Source organism: Cavia porcellus, unplaced genomic scaffold (genome assembly GCF_034190915.1).
Source record: "Cavia porcellus strain 051 isolate PalLab524CR breed Dunkin Hartley unplaced genomic scaffold, mCavPor4.1 scaffold_14, whole genome shotgun sequence".
In the NCBI taxonomy this organism is placed as follows: domain Eukaryota; kingdom Metazoa; phylum Chordata; class Mammalia; order Rodentia; family Caviidae; genus Cavia; species Cavia porcellus.
This window is the reverse complement of record NW_026947497.1, coordinates 47,659,885-47,681,457: the sequence shown is the minus strand read 5'-3', so window position 1 is coordinate 47,681,457 and position 21,573 is coordinate 47,659,885. Positions and strand designations below refer to the sequence as shown.

Below are 21,573 nucleotides of genomic sequence, written 5' to 3'. Positions count from 1 at the left end.
CCCTTCCACAACATCTACTGTAGATTCTAGATCTTATTTACTTTCAGTTTCTTAATTAGGGAGACAATATGGTATTACATGTGAGCTTGATTTACTTATGAGTATGGTGTCAAGTCTCATCCATTTATCTATTAAAGCCTTGATGCAATCCTCTATAACAGCAGGACTCCATTGTATAAAAATGCTATCTTTTTTATCCATTCCTCTGTTGATGGGCATTTGGGTTGTTTCCAAGATTTGGCTATTACAAATTGTGGGGACACATAAATGAGTGTGATATGCGGTTTCCAGTTCTTCTGGGAAAATGTCCAGAAGTAGGATAGCTGGGTCAAGTGGGATCTCTAATCCTAGCTTTCTGGGGAATCTTCATACTGATTTCCACAGTGGCTGCACCAGTATACACACCCACCAATAGTGGTGAAGAGCAAAATTTAGGAAATCTGAAAAACTGAAATTGGAAATGGTTTTCTCAAAGCTTGAAGAGGAAATCTTGATTAGTAAAGAAGTTCAGAGGTCTCTTTCTCCAGATAGGTATTTAATTCAAAGTAAGAAGTGTTCTATCAAACTGTTATCACACTCTCATGATGTGGAGACCTAAAGTAAATTTCAGGATTTAAACCCTGAATCCACTCAAGGCCACATCCCAGCACTATGACTGAGCTTCTTATCTGCATATAAACTTACTTGTTTTAGGCTACGATGAATCTGTCTTGCTTTAAATTTATTTCAATAAATTGATTGTTTTCCCTGAGTCTGATCTTTCACAAACTTAATGGAGACATTATAAAAATGCCAACTATCATTATGATATTGATTGCCTTTATCCTATTATTGGTTTTCTAAAATTTTTCTATTTTTGGCACTTCATTCACATTAATATTTGGGTATAGAGTTCTCCCTATGAACATACTGTAGGGACAGGAGACACTGGCTTTTGAAAGCATGTTTCCAAATATTTTGGATGAACATTGTCTTGAAAGTGGAAATAAGAAACTTACATAAGCCAAAAAACTTGTTCTGCAGTATATGCTATTAAAGGCTGGGAGTAATTTTAGAATTAAGTTAATTGTATTTCCTTAGCCAAAGCTTCTGAGACTACATGGTTTTCGAAGATCTATTTTGATGTTGTTGGGACGACTTTACCCAATCATTAACAGCTGTCACAATGAACCTGACAGCACTCCTCCTCCAGAACAGTCCTTTTCAAATTTTTTACTATCAGACAAGGTCTCCAAATTGCCCAGGATGAGCCTGAACTTGCCATCCTCTGGCTCCAGCCTTCCAGAGTGCTAGATTTACAGGTGTGTGCCACCATGTCCGGCTTCGCTGTGACTCCTGGCGGGAACTTTATATACATATATTTAATTTTTGGAAAAGAAAAGCAGAATCATGTAACATATTTAGGCAACATCCATAACATAAGCCAGACTAGTCTCAAAAAGCCACAACTTTAAGAAAAATTTCAAGGAGCCACTGGCCCCTACTTGTCTTGATTGCTCTGAGAAAGCCCAAAGGGAGGTCAAACGTAGGTCCCAGCAAACCTGACATCCTTAACCTTCGTTAAGGAAAGGAAAATTCTAGATGGGGAAAGGAAGGTGGCCGCAGCATTGAGCCTTGGAGCTCGGATAATGCAAATGCGTGGTGATTTACTTATTTCCTGTTTCGTGGCACCAGATGGGGCGGGGAGATGCAGACTGTCCCGCAAGTAGGGATTCTGTTCCTTAGTGCTATCTGTGAGAGGCAGGCCGCGGTGCTGCGGAGGAGTAACCTGCAGGGTCGCACCGCGCGTGGAATGGAGGCCGCGCGTCCTTCCAGCTGTCCGCATAGGACCTAGGAGCGTAGGGGACCAGTACCCAGGGCACTGAAACACAGGGTAGTCCAAGCGGGAAACCCGTTCTGATCCTAAGGGTCACAGCACCCTCTGCTGGTGGAGGCACTCCACCGTCCCCGCGTCGCCTGTTAAACCGATGACTCCTGCTCACCCACGGATCGAATTCTCGCAGTAAAACGCGAAGCGACCACAGGGCCGCTCCGGGCCAGTCCGGGGCGCTAAGGCAACGGAACCTCAGGACCGGGCGACGGAGGCCGAGCCCGCGATCCCCACAGCGCTGACTGAGCGCTGAGCACCCGGTGAATACCGCATAAACTACTAAGATCCCAGATCCGCAGAGGGAGAGCTGAGCGTCAAGCGGAAAGTTCGGAGCATGTGAAGACCCTGCCAGGGCTACCACAGAGGAGGCCTGAGGAGGAGGAAATCCCGCCCGCGACTCCCGGGAGTTCGGGCAGCCAGCGCGCATGCGCCAAGATTGCGTCACATCCGGCGCCCGGGCGCCGCTTCCGGAAGGGGCTTCATAGTTGTGGTGACCGGTGGGTTATACGCTGGGCTTAGCGCGTCTCCGCTGCCTGACCAGTGGACAACACGGCGGCGTCATGGTTGAGGTAAAGTGACACTGAGTGCGCAGGAGTCGTTTGTCCGCGTACTGTTTCCTCCGCTGCGGCCGTGGGGAGTGGAGAGGGATGGAGGTCCAGGCAGTGAAGAGGCTGCGGGGGGAGCCGTTCGGCCCGGCCGGGTGGTCGCTCCTAGGGTGCGCAGGGAGGAAGGGCGGTCAGACGCGATTCCTGGCGGAGGGTCGTGGGAGCCCCGAGGGCTCTCCAGTCCTTTGGCCCTAGGAGTTGGGCTCTGACCTGGGGGGCGGGGCTTCTGTTGCTTGGGGGAACCTCGGCCCTCGCTGCTGCGGGGAGCCAGTGCCCCGGTTCTGCCCCAGACGGGGAAGGCTTTCAGCTTCAGCCAGGGGCACCTGCTGTCGCGACTTTTTACATCTCTTCCTCGCCTGAGCAGCCACTCTGTGAGCCAGGTCGACTTCGTCTCATCCCAATCCTTACCTGGCTCCATCCGTCTTCTGCAAGTGCACCACCGTGCCCCCTGCTTTCAGTCCCGCGTCGTCTTCCCCCGGACCGGTGCATCAGCCTTTAGCTGGTCTCTTTGCTCCCACTTGTGTGTTCCTATATGTCGTGCTATGGAAAACATCTGAGCTGGCCCTGCTTTGCTTGCTTAAAACCCTCTACGGGCCTTGTGGTGGCAGAACAAAAATAGCGGCTGTTGCGACTGCCCGAATGACTAGGGCTAATCATTGCCTCATCTGCCCTTGCGATCTCGTAAACTACAGCCCATCGCACCCAGCCTGCACTGTTTACTGCATTTGTGGCGTCATTTCAGTTACTGGTCACCTCACAGGCCGTGGATGATTATTATTCTCTATTCTGTGCACGGGTTTTTCCCTTTCGGCTTAAAGATTGCAGAGAGATTTTTCATAATTCTAATGGGTTTTTTTTTTTTAATTCTCTGCTAGGCCCTTGCTCATTTTCAAAGCACTTTCCAAAACGTGGCCTTATTTCGCTTATTAGTTCTTGTCCTCCATGCAGGAGGACCCTGGTTTCCTTTTCATCATTCTCTTCTTGGTAGCTAGCGCAGTACTTGCCAACCACTCAGCACAAACTCAGCATTTACTAACTACGTGGCTGACCTCGGCCGTTGTTCACTTGCTGTGGCTAGGGCTCTGAGCAAAGAGGAGCCTTCTCTCCTGCGATGACTCCTGTAGCTTGTGACAACTGTAGTAGATAGTATGAAGCTTTTTACATGGGTAAATATGGAAAATGTGTTATCGATTTGACTCCTATTTAGCTTACAGTGTGGATAATTTGTAGCTAAATGTGAAAATGCACTCTTTCTTTTTAGGAGGTACAGAAACACTCTGTACACACGCTTGTGTTCAGGTCATTGAAAAGGACCCATGATATGTTTGTAGCTGATAATGGAAAACCTGTGCCTTTGGATGAAGAGAGGTAGGCGTAGTTCTTTTTCACTTAATAAATTTTTAAGATTCTGATATTAAGGAAAGATCATAAGGTGGGAAATTTTTTAAGATAACACAGGTATTCAATAATGTGTAGTGACCTAGCATAGTTTAAATTAGTGTAACTTTTTTTTTGCCTTTTACACTAAAATAACCAATTAATTAATTGCATTTACAAAGATCCATTAATTAGGAGAGTCCCTTTTAGGTAATTTATTTTATAATCAATCACTTTGTATGTGCTTTCAGCTTCCTGCTGCTCTCAGAGCCTTGCTGAGCTGAAATTGTACCTGGCCAGTACCTCTACTCCCATCTTTTCTCGTTAGTATGATGAAGATTTTTGAGCCTTGGCGTATTTTTGGTTCTACTTACGTAGCTCCAGTCTGGGAATGCATTATGTGCCTTCTTCTTCTTTGTCCTTCACCCTTCCTATAAAATCTACTGAATTCCACAAATGAGCATTTATATTTCATTTATAAGGTACACTAGTCTTAAAAGTGGTTTGAGTGCATTTCTTTTTTACAGTATTGAAAAGTTACTTTAGTTCTGATTTTTTTTAGATTCATCTGGTGAAGGTTGATATAGAAGTTTTTACTGTATATATGTAGACATTTGATGGAAATACATTCATTTTGAGATTTTTTTAAAGGGATCTATTAGTTTTATATCTTTAAATCGGATGGACCCTTGGGAACTCATCTGAAAGGTTTTATATTAGGTAACAGGCTAAAATGTTAGGTGTAATAAATACTCTGGTATCTGAGCAAACATATATAGTGTAGAAATGCACTTGAAATTTTGATTTATTTCCTAAAATACTATTTAATTTTAAAATCTTACTAGAAACATTTTCTACATGACTGGGAAACTTAAGCTATTTAAGTACTTGTTTCCTGGCTATCTATAAGCATTTGCAATGGTGAGTATATTTAGAGTATTTAAGGGTACATTTTATGTTTGTAATTTTTAAATAGTCATAAACGAAAAATGGCAATCAAGCTCCGTAATGAGTATGGCCCCGTGTTGCATATGCCTACTTCAAAAGAAAACCTTAAAGAGAAGGGCCCTCAGAATGCGACGGATTCATATGGCCAAAAACAGTACCCTGCCAATCAAGGTGAGTACGGGGCTACTTGAAAATGCCAGAGTTTATATGCAAATTCTTAAAATAGAAAAGCAAAATGTCCTTCTAAATGCCCCTCCTGGAAGAATGGGTTGAGGTCTTAAAATATTCAGTGACTATACTAGTATTACAGTGGACGTCTTGACTTGCTTGCAGTAATTGAAATAATTGGTTGATGACTTTTTTCTTACTGGAAGTATAGTATAGTATTAGAATGTGGAAGTCACAATGGAGACTAAAGGAAAAATTTAGAGAATGTTTCTAACTTGGGGGAGAACTATCATGGCTGTAATTCACGAGACAAAACTAAATACTGCTACTTATAACGGATAGAGACAAGAGTCCATATGATCTGTATTCTTAGAAGAAAAACCAGAGTGGATTATTGCTGAATGGGAAAGTCTTTGTACAACATTGCTCTCTAGGAGTAAATTCATCATCTTACCTCTAATCAGTTAATGGGTGAAGAAATAGCTGTTCACATAGTTTATAAGATCAAAACAAAGCAGCTTTCTTCATTGCTGAGCCTTGATTTCTTGAAAGAAATACAATTAATGATGTTACTTGACAGATTTAAAAAGATATATACCTGAATGTAAAATAAATTCTCTATTAACTTATTTATTTTAGGTCAAGAAGTTGAATATGTGGTAACAGGGACACATCCATATCCACCAGGACCTGGTAAGTGGCTGTTAGGTGTTGAAAATGTTTTACTTTATTGGCTCCAATTATTTTCAAGGCTGCTCTAGGCCTAGTTGTGCTTATCTGGTAATTAAGGAAGGCATGTGGATACCTAAACTCCAAAACATAGAAGTGTTAGGTTAGAAGCAAGAATTTGAAGTGTCGTGTGTGTCTTTGTCTGTCTGTCCATGGTTTGGTAGAGAAATGGTGTGGCCAGTCTAGCAGTCTGGAAGACAATAGGCTAAGTGTTCATCGAAAATATAGGGAAAGGGGCACTTTTTGTTGTGGTAACATTCATTGTTGGAAACATTGTTATTATTTGAGTGCATCATTTTTTGCTTTTTCAGATATATCTGAATTTAATAGAAACTTGGTCTTGGCCAGTTAAACACTGGGCCACTGTAATCAGATCAAATTGTCAGCAATATTTATTATAAAAACTTAGAAACAAAAGCAAGCAAACTGTAATCAAAATTATTGTGATCTCACTCCCTGGAGATGGCCTTATGTTGTGTTTCCTGTTTGTATTCTGTTTAAAATGCGTGTGCCCGAAAGCAGAGACAGCTAATAGGAGTGGCTTTATTTTCCCAGGGGTGGCTCTGACAGCGGATACTAAAGTGCAGAGAATGCCGAGTGAGTCCGCTGCGCAGTCCTTGGCAGTGGCATCACCTTCTCCTCAGGCCAGGTGGGCAATGGAACAAATTGGAAAGATCTTGAAAGCACATCTGACCATTGATGTTTCTTTGATTTTTAAATTTGTTTCTTCATAACCATGTATTATTATAGTATTTTCTGTTAGGATTTGCAAAAATTAAAGGCAAGGCTTTGCAGGCTTTGCAGAATGCGTGACTCAAAGCATTGTTTACTTCCTGTGTGGTGCTTCTTTTTCCTCAGGACTGATACAAATCGGACTACATCTGGGGGCAGTGAGTACCGCCATCCTGGGGCTTCTGAGCGCGCGCAGCCTGCAGGAGTGAATTCGGTGAGTCCCCTGCGTCTGACCACACTGTAGCCTTCTGCCTTTTAAATACGTCACTCATTGTTTTTATCCCAAACGTTTTACCCTAAATATTTGAGAAATGATCACTTTCTTGGAATTTGTTAGTGTAAAAAGCAGTGTAAAGCTTAAGGTGTATGAAAGCCTCTTACTTGCATACTGTACATGGTGTGTATTTTGGGAAAACTTACGTGATGTTGACATTTACTCTCCATTATTACAGCTGCGGAGAGTGTTTTCCAAACCTGTGTCAGTATGTGCTAACTGTGTAAGTCTTTTAGCTGTGCTGTGCAGTGGTATAGTTACAGCTGGGTGTCATTGGTGTGGTACCATCTGTGGGCATGAGGAAGGCATGGGGACAAGTAGTAAGTGGCGGCTGCCTTAGTACTGTGGAAAGAATAACTGACGCTGTGGCATAGGTCTGTTACAGTGATCCTTGAAATAAGTGTGGACTTCACTTCCTTATTTACTGGGGAACTCATCTGATGTGTGAAGTGACAATTTGGAACCTTTGTGTCACATTTCTTATTCCTCCATCCAGAGGAAGTCAGAGCTCTGTCCTTAGGAAGGTATACTATAACTTGAACTTCTTGAGGGAGAATTTAATGGGCTAAGTATTTTTTAGATTAATGGATGAATGATACAGTTGAGTGTCTCTTTTTGGATATACATAGGACCAGAAGTGTTTCAGATTTGGTTTTGGCTTTGCATAACTACCTGTTGAGCATTCCTAACCTGAAATCCAGAAATCCTAGTCGAATTTGAATTTCAGAGCATTTTGGACTGTGGGCTTTTGGATTAAGGGTGCTTGGTCTCTATCAGCTGGTGGTCTCTATGAGCTGGTGTGCCTTTTTAAACCCCATTGAAACAATGTGTTAGAGAAGAGACAGGAACCCTGTGATCCAGCACTTGGGCTTCCCATGTCACACTGGAGACCCTTAGAGGTTGCGAAGTTTTTCCTAAGATTAGTTAGTTAATAATTGGCATCTCTGGATTTTGAACTTACACACGGTATTGCCTCCTCTTAACTCTAACACTGTTTCTCTGAGATGTTTTAGTTGGTTTTTAAAACTAACTTAATGGGGATTTAGCTCAGCAGTGTAAGCGCCTTCCTGGCACGCTCCAGGTTGTGAGTTTAATCCTACAGAAAATGCAGTTCTAATTTAGTGTCTTGGATTCTTTTTTTTCACTTGTGAGAAAGTATCTTAACTGTCTTTTCCTCTTCATTTAAGAGGAAAAACATTTTCTTAAGTATTATGTCATGATTACAGCTTTTGAATTAATAACATGAAGTATTCAGTTTGATATCTTTATTAGACATGTAATAAGTCAGGTAATAAGTTTGTAAATTGTGCATTTCACATTTAGATGGTTATGGAGACCGGCAATACCAAGAATTCTGCACTGATGGCTAAAAAAGCCCCTACAATGCCAAAGCCCCAGTGGCACCCACCGTGGAAACTCTACAGGGTGAGTGGGCCTGCCTTCCATCCTGCTGTGTAAAAGCTGCTTTCCACTTGATGAGGGCAGAAGGCAGCGGAGGAAGAGGAGAGCGAGTGAGAACTCCGAGAGTGAGCCAGGCGGGCGCAGGACCCTGTGCTGCCTGAGAAGGTGCCAGCTGTGAGGAGGAGGTTCCTCTCTAAGGTGCAGCCTGAAACGTCAGCAGAGGACTGCTAAATGTGGCGAGCAGACAGAATGGATTGGGAAAGTAGGCATTTCATATGAAGCTAAGGAATAAACACCTTGTCAAGGAGTTACTTTGGATTTTCCAGTTCTTTAAACTTCAGTAAATGAAAGTGATCCAAAGTGGTCAGATCTAAAATAACAATATATTTGTAGTAGAAAATGTACAACTGACATAAACTTATTTTTAAATGATTGTATGGTAAGAGACTTTTTACATGACCAGTCTAACATTTGAACAATGATAAGTTGATAACGCTTCCACGGTCAGTGTACCACAGAACACCCTGTGCTAGTCTTTAGTTCTACGCCTGGCGACCACCAGTGTGTTCTGGTCTGTGTCTCTGACTGTGTCCTGCACCTGAAAGTTTACAGTGTGCACTTCTGGAGGCAGGCTTCCTTTACTCGGCTTAAGCTTTTGAGATCTGTGTAAGCTGCTGGGTTACCCACGCATCCCTTCCTGCTGAGTGTTCTGTTGTACGGGCGTTCCAGCACTTGTGTATCTGCTCGCCTTTGAGGATGATTTTCTCATCTGAAATCTAATGGTCAGGTCTTACAAAGGTGGGGTTCGGAGGTGTGGGGAGGAACAGTTAGGACCCCATGCAACCTGACGCGTGTGGGTAAGCCTGCTGCCGCCCCTTCTCCTCACCAGGTGATCAGTGGGCATCTCGGCTGGGTGCGCTGCATCGCCGTGGAACCTGGGAATCAGTGGTTTGTTACCGGGTCTGCTGACCGAACTATAAAGGTAAGAAGGAAACAAGAAAAGCTGAGCGTGACGGGGTGTTTGTTTACTCTTTTTAAGTCACTTCCTGTGGCAACAGTTGCTATTTTAAAACCTTGGGTTTTTGTTTGTTTATTTTGGGGGTTTTTTTCCTTCAGTCTTTATACACTGTGATTCCTTCTCTTAACTCTAATACTCTGCATCTCTGAGGTCTTTAGTTGGTTTTTACTTACTGTCGTAATGAGGTTTCCAAAATATCTGTTTGAGTAGTGTTTAAGTGATAGATTTTTCTCTATAAACATACTACCTGCTTGATCCTTAAGGGTTTTTCCTCCTGATTACAAAATTAAAGCATCATTATCATCTATAGGAAATCTGAACAGTATAGACAGCTATCAGAGAATCTAGATCCGTGAAGTCATACTTCTGTTAGCTATTTAGGTGAATTTTATTTTCATTACTCTGTGTGTGTAGATTTACAAGTACATTTACTTGTTAGCTGTTTCCCTGTGTATAAATGTGTAGCTTAAAAATTATTTTTGACAGGTAATTTTGTTTCTTGCTTTTTTCAGCTTAACATTTTATTAAGAGCATATTCTTAGGGGCTGGAGATTTAGCTCAGCGGCATAAGCGCTTGCCTTGGAAGCAGGCAGTCGTGAGTTCAGTCCCCGGTACCGATAAAAAGGAAAAAGACCAAAAAAAAAAGCTTATTCTTGTGAAGAATTGTATATCTTTTTAAGTGGTTACCTAATATACAATTCAAATATTCTGTATTGTTTTTCTGTTGTTGGATATTAAAGTTGTAGCGTAATGTTCACTTTACACATACTGCCATAATTCATCTTTGCACATGTAGTTCATTGTGTGTTTTTGTATGGTAGACTCCCAGAAATGGAAGTGTTGGGTCAAATATTTTTGAGCCTGATACCCAAATTACAAGTACTTTCCAAAATCAGCAAATTGATGGCAACAGCATTTTTGAGAGGTTCTATTTTAGCATACTGTGAATCCCTTTAAAAATGTCTTAGTATGGCAAGCAAAACTGGGTATTTAATCTTTTTCAAGCATTCATGTAAGATTTCCAGAGAGGTTGAACTTCTTATCTCTTTCTTTTGTACATTCAGGTTTTTTAAGCATGCTATTCATACTGATTACGGTGATACCCTTTGTAAGTTAGGAGTACCGACTTTGTCACTGTGGATGTTTTCCAAGTTCAGCTTCGCCTTGCTGTGCTTTGGTTGCAGATCTGGGACTTGGCTAGTGGCAAGTTGAAGCTGTCGCTAACAGGGCACATCAGCACGGTGCGGGGTGTGATTGTGAGCACAAGGAGCCCATACCTGTTCTCTTGCGGGGAAGACAAGCAAGTCAAGTGCTGGGATCTTGAGTATAATAAGGTGAGCCTGGAGTTCAGGACCTAGGCGTCAGGCATCACCAATGCATCATTTTCGTTTTAGGAATTTTAATTTTGCTACTCTGTTTAAGGTTATAAGGCACTATCATGGACATCTAAGTGCCGTGTATGGTTTGGATTTGCATCCAACAATTGATGTGCTGGTAACCTGTAGTCGCGATTCAACTGCACGGGTAGGTAAATGGGCTAGAGTGAGGGGTGTGTGTGTGTGTGTGTGTGTGTGTGTGTGTGTGCGTGTGTGTGTGCAGATGCATTGCAGCTTGTGATACATGTGTTTAATAGGAATTTGTCTTAGGAAGAAAGATAGTTGCTTGACCCAGCGGGCCCCCACTGCCTTGGTTTCTTGGCTACGTACTTTCCCACCGTAATGTTCACTTCTGTGGCCTCACAGTGCTTATTGCTGTGGCTGCCTTGCCCTTGAAGTGTGAGCTTCTCACATACTGGTCCATTACAGCTGTTGCCCTTGAGTGCTTTGATTCGGTCTTCCTGTTCCGCCCACCTACCCATTGGTCCCCTGTCCTGGTCCTGTGTCCTATCCCCCCACCGCAGCTGTCTCCTGTCTGTGTCCCCTCCAGCTTAGAGGTCGCTGAACTTTGTGGGAGCCCTTTCTTTCCCATAGTTAGGCACGATTTCTAGTCAGTGTCAGCCTTCAGTTGATGCAGATGTGTGCCTGAGAGAGGAAGCCTGTCTTTCTGACAATGTGTCTGTTCCCCTTTGTAGATCTGGGATGTGAGAACTAAAGCCAGTGTCCACACTCTCTCCGGCCACACGAATGCAGTGGCCACAGTGAGGTGCCAAGCCGCGGAGCCACAGATCATCACTGGTATGATGGCAACTTTTCAGACTTGCCGCCTGGCCATGTCATATTGGGAATGTGTTACAGTTGTGTGTAAACCTACGTGCACTGTGGCTCTGGCGTTTTCTTGTATTTGAGGTGTTTCTGTGTTGTATATTTTAACCCAGAGCATTTAAAATCTATTGTAAGAGTGCATCACTTGTTTTTACCTCCATGCTTCTTAAAGATAGACTGTGTCATACACTGTACAGTGACACCTTGGTTCATGAGCTCGGTTTATTCCACTTCTGGGGAGAACAGCCACCTTTGTCACCCAATGCACAGTTCATGAGCAAAAACAAAACTTTGCCTCATATTTCAAGCAGAAGCGCTCATGAGCCAAGGTACCACTGTATCTTGTCATGGTTGGCTAGAAAACTGCTGTTTCATACAGCTGAGTGTTACAGTACCAACTTTATTAGTCTGGGAGACCGAGGTGAGAAGACAAAATATTTTCACACCAGCAATCTTCAGAATTAATGTGAATCTTATTTTTAATAATTGTGCTTCTTAATAGAAAATAATTGTTGCGTTTGATGTATTTAATTGAAATTAGTGCTGTAATTTTACCTTCTTTTTCACTGATGAATAAAATCATTACTTTATTATTTGCATTTATACTTGCTGTTCAGTTAACAAGCGTTTTACTTTTTAACGAATTATATTTAAAATTAACCTAGAATATTGGAAATGCAATGAATTTAACTAAAAGATGATAAAATTTTGCTTTATTTATGGAAGAATGGTTATTTGACTATATTCACCTCCTGCATTTTTTTTCCTGGTCTGCGATTTACAGATGTGTGTGTGTCTTCATTACAGGAAGCCATGACACTACAATACGATTGTGGGATCTGGTGGCCGGAAAAACAAGAGTGACATTAACAAATCATAAAAAGTCCGTCAGGGCCGTGGTTTTACATCCCCGGCAGTAAGTGTGTTTTCTGATTGGCTTCTCATTTCTCTTCAGGTCTTAGCATGGTGCTGAAGTCTCAGCCTCAGTCCTGCTTTGGTCTGTCACTTGCCAGCTGTCATTTCCTGCCCCTTGTTACCATTCTGCTTCCCGCCCTGTGTAAGACGAGGAAAGCCTTCTGCATAGTGATAAGACATTATAAGTAAATCATGCTCAAAAGCTGCATGTCAAAATGGAAAGTAATAGTGGCTAGCTGTGTTTCGGACATAAATGATACTGGACACTGAGATATATACATGGAAAAGTTAATTATGGGAAGGAGTTAATATCCACAGAAAGTAAGAATCGCAAGCATTATAATCAAGTATTCAAGGGAATAGAAGATAGTATTCCTGTCTACTGTTTGCCCCATCCTTTCACCCCTGGGACTTTTCTGGTTGTAATGATCTTTCTCTCCTCCCTCTTTTTCCTCCTTCATGTCCTTTCTGTCCTTTCCTGTTACCATCTGTCTTTCCTTCTCAGCTTTTCTGCAGAACTATCACATAATATTTTGTGTTCGTGTGAAATCAGATATTTGCACATTTATTGCACTCATTATAGAACAGTGGCAAAATGTAAAGAAAGTAAAATATCACTCTGGAATTTAAACTATAGCAGACTGGGCTGCTGGTAACTTGGTTGTCAGTCAAGGGCTCAGGCTCCTCACCATGGCCTTCAGAGCCTTTGTCCTGTGTGCAGGCGGATCTCAGTGTCCTTGGACACAGGCCCAGCCGCACAGGAAAGGATGCTGTAACACTCCTTCCAGAACTCTTAAGGGTTCAGTCTGTATCTGAGGCCATTGACAGCACAAGTGGCTGGCATTTGGGTCATAAAACAAGACTTTGGTCTCTAGTTTAAAGCTAAAGTTCCAGTTGGAACCCAAGTTGTTCATGTGTCAGGCCAGTTGTAACTTGAGGGTCCACTGTCCATTTTAAAAGTTTCAAAAGCTGGATTTCCTTTGGAACAAATGCTTTGATATTTTTGCATCATGAATGAGTAATATGTTTGCTGAAACTACATAAGCTTTGTGTAGATATAAAAAAATAGTGATAAACTTTTTTACTCACCCATTTTATTTCCTGTTTCATGTTGCCATAATTGCTTTTTAATCTTATTTCAGTTACACGTTTGCATCCGGTTCGCCAGATAACATAAAACAGTGGAAGTTCCCGGACGGAAGTTTCATTCAGAATCTTTCTGGTCATAATGCCATCATTAATACATTGACAGTGAATTCCGATGGAGTGCTTGTATCTGGAGGTAAAGTAAGATTTCTGCAGTGGTTACTGTTTAAATTTCTTTAGTGGCTGTCTGTCTGCATAGGCACGAATGAGTAGACGTTTGCCCCGCTTCTGAGGTGGCACGTGGAAGTACCCTAGCAGAGCTTGCCTGATTCGGATGTTCAGGCACCTTCAGAACACATGCTGCATAGTTTGTTTTATAGTTTAGCTCCTTAAGAGGTCCCACATGGTAAGCCTTAAGTTAGGGGTGTATACTGGGGGTTGCCTACATTTTGGATGGATGTTCTGGAATCAAATGTCAAATTTTGTGTTGCTTTTTTAAAATAAAGTCTAAAATCCTGAAATAAGCACAACTGAAAATAAATGGACCATTATTTCTTATTGTTTGGTTTTGGTCGTTTTGAGATTGTATTTCAAACTGATCTTGAACTTGCTTTATAGGCCAGGCTGGCCTTAAACTTGTGATCCTGCCTGTCTCAGCCTCCCAGAGCTGGGGTTCCAGGCATGCATCACCATACCCGAGACTAAGGAATGCTGAGGGGCGTTTGAGGCCTGTGTCTTACTTGTCTTTGGTAACTGTAGTTCTCAGCGTGACACTCAGGCTGGTGGCTTACAGCTGCATGTTGGTGCAGCTGAGCTGTGAAGGTGCCACCTGAAACTAGATCTTCTCTTTCAGCTGACAATGGTACTATGCATCTTTGGGACTGGAGAACTGGCTACAATTTTCAGAGAGTTCATGCAGCCGTACAGCCTGGCTCTTTGGACAGTGAATCAGGAATATTTGCTTGTGCTTTTGACCAGTCTGAAAGTCGATTACTAACAGCGGAAGCAGATAAAACCATCAAAGTGTACAGAGAGGACGATACCGCAGTAAGTTGACTTTCTACACACCTGTAAAGAAAAGCAGCAGTCATACAAGTTAGGCAACAGTCTTCTTGTTTAGCAACAGAAGGAGAGTGTACTTGTCGGATTATGTAATTAGATATTTGTCATTGTGAATAGTATGTTCTCCTAGGTGTCTGTACTGCTTTCACTGATGCCCCTGAACTCATTACTTTAATTTTATAACTTTCCTGGTATTGATTGAGAAAGTGATATGCATCTGATGTTGAGTAACATTGCCATGCAGATTAATTATAGAGTCAACCTTTGGCACTACTGTATTGTCTAAGTAGAAGTTTTATTTTAAATGAAACAGTGAAAACTGAACTTGTAGTACACAGCCGTCTTAGTTTAGGATAATGCCAAGTCAGTCAGGTACTCTTAAAATCATCAAAGACCTGCTAACCAAAGTGCCAGGTCACAAGGTTTAGAATGCTACTTCTGTTGAAAGGAATCATGTTAACTATGAAGCAAACTGATAATACTTTAATTTGCTTTTCTATTTTTAGACAGAAGAAACTCATCCAGTCAGCTGGAAGCCAGAAATTATCAAAAGAAAGCGATTTTAATGTGGTGGTGTCTTCATGGTGGTTCCTCTATTTTTTTTTTTTTTTTAAAGCTTGGCATTGATGAGGCGATCCAGTCATTCTGTGTTCTGGCTGGGACTGTAAAGGAGCAACTCACTTGCTGGAACTATTGCTGCTTCGTATTTTACAATAAACTGCCCCCCATGGCCTTCCCTATCCCATGTTTTTTTATTTCTAAAATAAAGTGTGTGACCTAGAAAGTAAGACACAAATATCAAGTGTATGTAGGTTTATTGAACATAACTACTCTAAAGGCAGTATTTTGACAGTTTTACTAGAAATTCCCCCTGTAAAAATGTGCAAAACTATTATTAGCGCATCTTTGGAGGTGAGTGTATGTTTTTACCATTCTTTAAATCTAGTATCTGTCACTGATAATTTGGGATTAAAAGATTTGAAGTCTTACTTTATGTATGTTTATTCCAGAGGAACTGCTCAAGAGTGTGTTCCCCCAAGCCTGGCCCCAGGTACTGGTCAGGAGAAGAGCAGTGAGGTATGCGGCCCTCCACTGCTGCCAGTGGTAGCTGACCACAGACTCGCTGTCAGAGGGCTTTAGAGTTATAAATCTCTTTTGGGATCCAGCATCCCCTTCAGTCAGGATCTGCCAAACTTTACCTATAACCAGTACAATTATAAGAAGAATCTCTAAAGTTTCAAGTTAAATTGCTGCATGGTTTTGAACACGCTACTCAAGTTAGACACATGGTGTTCTTTATGTTCTGTGCTGAAGTGTAACTGTGACAGCCTTCAGGAATGTAGTTTTCTAGGATTTGTTGGAAATTCTAGAACATTCTGGCCCACTAAGTTCGTTCAGGAAACTGCCAGAAAAGGGTGACCTGATAAGTGTACACAGCAGGGTGACTTGTTCCTTAGTAGAGCTTATCCAAGTGTCCTGTCACTAAGGGGCCATTTTAGTAGATTATGCTCCTTCAGTTTATTTATTTTTATTTCTCTATCTGCATTAAGAGTGAGAAACGTTGACTGCTAGGGCAGATGTCCAGATTTTGCCCATGTAAAGTTACATGAGCACTGTTGTAAAATACCAGATTCCCTAAAACAACAGAGGAGTACACCTCACTGTTAACACTGGCTTTGTGAGGGGCGACATTTTCTGGGGGAGAAATTTTGTGGTCTTCTTTATGTGTTTCTGTAACAATTTTCTAGAAGCCTGTATTTTGCAAAGTTAAAACACGAACATTGCCGAGAGAGTCAAGGGTGGCCTCTAAAAGAATATACAGGTGGAGAGTCCAACCCCCAAAGGCGAAGAAGAAATTCCTAAAGCAAAGAGGTAAAAAAGATAGTCTCTACTGTCTTGCCTGAGAAACTGCTGTTGTGTTTATGTTGGAGAAAAGTATCAGTTCTAAAGAGGATTTTTTAAAAACATGATTTATCCTGTCCTGTATTGAGAGGTTTGATCAAAATACACAGTGAACATTTGCAAAAATTACAATGAAACCTACTGCCATTAATCTAAATCTATCCCCTTGTCTCACCTATACATGCCACTGTTTGTGTCCTCCTGAGAGGATTCTAGAAATTCTGTTCAGTGAGTGTCTAAAGGGTGTGACAGAAGTGAATGCTGCTGCCTGGTGCCCTCCATCGGGAGGGGCAGGGTCATGCCAACACGGTTGTCCTCAGCCACCCTGTTCACCAGACCAGGCACCATGCGCCTTGTGACCCCATCAGAACGACCACGAGAAGAGGGTGCGGGACAGTGAGGCACCCAAGGAGCGCAAGCAGAGGCTGAGGAAGCGGGACTTCTGGGCTGCTGCAGTGAGTGAGGCAGTGGTGTTGGGAGCCAGGAGGGCATTTGGGAGGAGATGAGTGCCGCCGTGTCCTTTTATCTTAATGCTTTCTGAAAATGTAGACTGTCTGTAGTCACACCGTGTGTGTTGCAAAACATGATGGGAAAAGTTCCATCAACCATGTACTTAAAACGGTGACGTTTTCAGCAGTGTCAGAGGTGCGCCCCTCTTACCTACGGCTGGAACTTCAACTAACTGCGCCTGTTTCTTGGGTGGCCTGAGCCGTGGTGCGCTAGAGCTGTGAAATGGAACCAGAGAAGACCAGCTGCCCCACCCACTCAAGCCTCCTTTCTACCCAGCTCCCAAGGAAGCAAGACTGGCCGTCAGCAACCCCCAAATACCCCTTTCCATGGTTAGTGTCACCTGTCAGGAAGGAGCAGCCGTCCACCTGGGAAGTAAGTCTTCACAGAGGAAGGTCACTGCAGTTGTCTCCCTGCGCAAATGCTCTGTGCCCAAGGTGACCCCTCCTGGCTCCTGCACCCATTAATTCTCGCCTTTGCACCATCAGCACACAAACACTGTCACTGTAGTGTGACATAAATCACGAGGAGATGAGGGAGGGATTCCTGCTACCCTGCCGGGTGCTGCAAATCCTGTGTTTTGAGGAGCACAGCTCCTCATGCTCGTCAGCGTTTGTAAGTGCTGCTTTAAGATGCCCTGTAATGTGTCACAGAAGGTGTTGCTCACCTTCCTAAGAATGTACTTGTCTCTATTCAGGTTGACAGCCAGACTTGAAGAATGTTTTCAGACACTTCTAATTCATTTCCCTTTTCTTAGCTGATTCTCACAGATAACAAGTACATTCCATGTAACGTTCTTATAACCAGGTGTGGTGATATAGACCTACAATCTCAGCACTGAGGCTGAGGCAGGAGGATTGCTGCAAGTCAAGGTGAGTCTGAATTATATTCTGAGAAGCGGTCTCAAAAAAAATAAAATGCTGACCCAACATACCGTTCTTAGAAAAATTGGTAGAAAATAAGGATCAACTAACCTTAAGTTGATTTTTAATAACAAAAATATAAAGCAAATCAGATAAAACCAATTAAATAAATAGAAGCATTATAAACATTCTAGAGATAAAGAGAATTTCATAAAAAGAGACAAGTTGTCTAGTTCTACACTATTACAGATGCAACAGTTTTAAGAAAAAATTTCTCAGGCTGGGGATTGAGCTTGTGGCACAAATGCCTGCCTGGCAATAACAAGGTTGTGAATTGATCCCCAGTACCAAAACAAAAGGAAAATATTCTGTGATTCCAAAAGATACAGAGCACCTGAACAACCAGTTGTAATAAAGTTCAGGACAAACACCATCACCACCACCTGCACCATTTATACACACCAACTCCAAAGAGCTTTGAAATCTATTCCAGCGTATTTTTAAATTTTCAAGGACCTAGATAATTTATGTGTTTTAAAATGTTAGCAAAGCAAAGACACTCAAATCTAAGCACAAATAAAGGAAACTATAGTTTCATCTTGATTATGAAAAATCAGTACAACAGACTCCAGTAAAAAAAAAACACCAGGTGGACATGCCTTGTGGATCCTAGAATGCAGGATAGGTCACTGTTAGGAAATAAACTCCCCAATGCTTAATACAGCTAGGAGCATCTTCAGAGATGCTAAAGAACCATTTCAGTGAGGTTAAAATCCATTCTTGATTAAGAAATTCTAATAAACAGCAACATATTTTCAAACTTGATTAATATTAATATCCCTATTAACATCAGAATGGGAAGGATCATTACTTGTATTTAATTTTTTTGGTAGAACTCTAAACTCAAATTAGAATGCTAATTTTAAATTAGGAAATGAAGCAATGATTACGGGTAGATGATTTATTACATACTGGGAAAATCTAAGAAAATTTGCTGAAAAATATTGAACACAAAGATGAATTTACTAAAATAATTCAGAAATAAACATGTAATAAGAAGGCCACACATAAAATTGCAAAAAGTTAAAATAACTTAGAATAAAGTTAATAAAAACTGTTCAACTGCTAAAGAAATGCCTGTCAGGGATACAAAAAAAAAAAAAAAAAAAAAAAACAAAACTGATCAAGTGAAAAGCTGTACTACGGTATCAAGTTAGAAAATCAATCTTGCCAATTCTCTAGGTTCTATTGAATTAACTCAATTATCCGTATATGTTTGAGCTGGTAAAGCAGATTCTAAATTCATACAAAAAACATTTTAGGCAGTAACAACCAGGAACATTCTGAAAAAGAAGTGAAAACTAATTTATCAGTAGAATGCAACAGAGCCCAGAAATAAATCCAAAATGCAAATGAGAACTATGTGGATGAGGATAATGCAGTGGTGCCTCAGTTCACAAATTTAATCTGTTCCAGGATTCTGGTCATGAACCGAAACAAATTTCCCTGTAAGCTTCAGTGTATATAAGGTCAATCTGTGGTGAACCATATATGTTTTCTCAACCACAAAACTGTGAACCAAAGTACAGTGCAGTGCAGTGTGGAGAGAATGCTGACCTTGCTTGAGCTGACTGCTGGTGTGGAGGGCAGCAGGTGGGTGGAGGAAGGTACAGCTCCAGGGAGGATCCCCTCTACAAAGACATTGGAAAGACTGATTGCCTGCAGGAGTTCCACTCTTCTCTGTCTCTTAGCTATGAGGTCCGTCTTGATGAGATGCCTCTCTAATGTCACTTGCATTCTCCTGCCTTGTATAACCCTCTGGAAACCAGACCGCGTCATTGTTCCTCAGATTCAAACTGTTGGCCCCAGTTGTGTTGGGTGGTGCTCATCCTGTTTCCACAGTGGATTTTATCCCGTTGCCACTGCCCTCTTCCCTGTCTCTGTCCTACTCCATCCACTGTTGCTCTGGAGCTTGGCGAGGTCTCCATGGTCAGTGCCTCCTCATGGTTCTTTGCAAGCTCCTCCATGTTCTCACCGTTGGCATCCAGACCACACTTGTGCTGTGGGACACAGTCGCTTCCCCTCCCTCCCCGTGCATCCTTCAGTCACATCTAATGACACATTCTGGCCACAGTGTCCTTCAGACTGAGTTTCAGTCCAGTGTGTGACAGCTTCCCAGGCTTGGTCCCTGAAGTGGACGCCGTACAGGACACTGAAGTGTTTCCTTCAGAGTCCAGGCTGCAGTGATGTTCAAACACCTGGTGAGGGGGCCTGTGAGCTGCAGATCTCTCGTTGATCCCCAGGCTGCAGAAGAAGCGTGGTGTTGCGGAGAGGAGTTGACCTTCATGAAGTCACACAGCACCTGCATCATCGCCATGCTGGAGGGCACCTGTCAGGCAGCTGTTCAGAAAGAAGGTTCCTAACGGTGGGTGTGAGCACTTCGTGCAGCCATTCCGTGAACAATCGCCGTGTGACCCAAGCTTTCATAATGATGAACACATTTTATGAAACAACAGATTGTACCCTGTGAAAATGGTCTGAACCTTGCATTTGGGAAGAGAAATGGAAGTGATGGTAGGTTATAGTCTTGTATCTGACCCCTTTTATCTTTGCGTTAACTGTAGACCACCTGGGCACCTCTCCTTGAATGCCGAGCAATTGCTACATTAGTTAAATCGAGTCTCATTTCCATACACTGATAGGTACAGAGAGCTATGCGAGTCCCTTCTCCCTTCAATAGGCTCTAAGTGATCAAAGCAGGCCAGCTGAGGTACTGGTGTGTGATCCTGGAGGCCAACCTGACAGTTTCCTCCCATAGTGCTGTCTGTGAAAGATCTGAGCACAGCAGGATGGCAGAGCCAGTCAGCTCCAGGAATGTCAGCTGGGTATGAGCCTCAAAGTTAGAGGCTATGACCATCCAGGGCACAAAAGGTTACATATCAGAAACTGAAGCAGCAGCTTCCTAAATTTATTCCTATGCTAGCCCAAATAAGTTATGCAGACTGGTCTTTCTGCTAATCTCTTTGCATATTGCAAAGATGCTTTTCTCCCTACCTGGCTGGCCAGCTCCAGTTATTCACATAGTTCCTGCCATCCTCCCTGTCACTGATCCTTAAGCCACTCCCTTCTTCATAAGATAATAAATTCTGGGACAGGCTTTTGTCCACACATCCTCACTTGGATCGGGCCTAGGATCCCTTAGCTACCTTTAACTTTGGATGTGTCTTGGTGTCTTTACTCTCGCCTTGTGTCGCATTGGAGGTGGTAGATTGGAACAAACTTGCTGGGATTCCAATAACGTTCAATGAGATTACAAATATAACTTTCTGGATTGTGAGGAAGATTAAAAAGGGAACTACAATACTGGGATTACAACACACAACATTTGGATTATAATATTAACCCTTTACATTTTACACATCACTGTCACTCTCAAAATCCCATAAGACTTATGAGACGTAGACAGGACCTACCTGACAAAGGGAATATAAGTAAAGAGGCTTGTGGGTAATGGAAAAGCCAGAGAGAGACTGCAGGTGATGTGGGTCTTTTTGTTTGTTTGTTTTTTATGGTGCTGGGCACTGAACTCAGGGTCACTGTACCACTACACTACCTCCCCAGCCCTTTTATTTTTTATTTTAAGGCAAAGTTTCACTAAATTACCCGCACATGACTCAAACTGGTGATCGTCCTGCTTCAGCCTCCCTTGGACTGGGTGATTTTTGGTTTGGTTTTGTTTCTTACTCCATTTCTCTCACTATGAAATGTCATCTTGCTGTTATTTCTCATGATTTCCCATAGGATGCAGGTCCACTGATTTCAGAGGGCTGTCCAGGGAAAGGCAAAAGCAGTATGTATGCTGTCACCTGCAGAGAGTTCTCTGTCAAAGTGACACAAGGCCAAGCAGGGCCTTTG

General features: G+C 42.4%; 1 protein-coding gene across 4 annotated transcripts; it reads left to right on the top strand.

Annotated features, from left to right (window-relative positions):
- Positions 1 to 2,304: 2,304 nt before the first annotated feature.
- Positions 2,305 to 15,182, top strand: Plrg1 (pleiotropic regulator 1). 4 transcript variants are annotated; one of them, XM_003476965.5, is made up of 15 exons: positions 2,305 to 2,439; positions 3,737 to 3,843; positions 4,829 to 4,971; positions 5,608 to 5,661; positions 6,253 to 6,346; positions 6,556 to 6,643; positions 8,027 to 8,128; positions 8,994 to 9,086; positions 10,307 to 10,456; positions 10,545 to 10,646; positions 11,194 to 11,296; positions 12,131 to 12,239; positions 13,381 to 13,520; positions 14,178 to 14,371; positions 14,893 to 15,182. In XM_003476965.5, the coding sequence occupies exons 1-15, from the start codon at positions 2,431 to 2,433 to the stop codon at positions 14,950 to 14,952; spliced, it is 1,548 nt and encodes a 515-aa protein (XP_003477013.1). In that variant the 5' UTR covers positions 2,305 to 2,430; the 3' UTR covers positions 14,953 to 15,182. The 4 variants fall into 4 exon arrangements, with proteins under 4 accessions (XP_003477013.1, XP_013015854.1, XP_063116940.1 ...); XM_013160400.2 differs by lacking the exon at positions 2,305 to 2,439 and adding an exon at positions 4,104 to 4,175; XM_063260870.1 differs by lacking the exon at positions 2,305 to 2,439 and adding an exon at positions 4,104 to 4,179.
- The last annotated feature ends 6,391 nt before the right edge of the window (positions 15,183 to 21,573 follow it).

Excerpts from the sequence above, each read along its gene's own strand:
- Plrg1 (XM_003476965.5), top strand. Across the intron at positions 8,129-8,993 it reads CACCGTGGAAACTCTACAGG|GTGATCAGTGGGCATCTCGG; the intron begins GTGAGTGGGCCT and ends TCTCCTCACCAG. Across the intron at positions 12,240-13,380 it reads GTGGTTTTACATCCCCGGCA|TTACACGTTTGCATCCGGTT; the intron begins GTAAGTGTGTTT and ends ATCTTATTTCAG.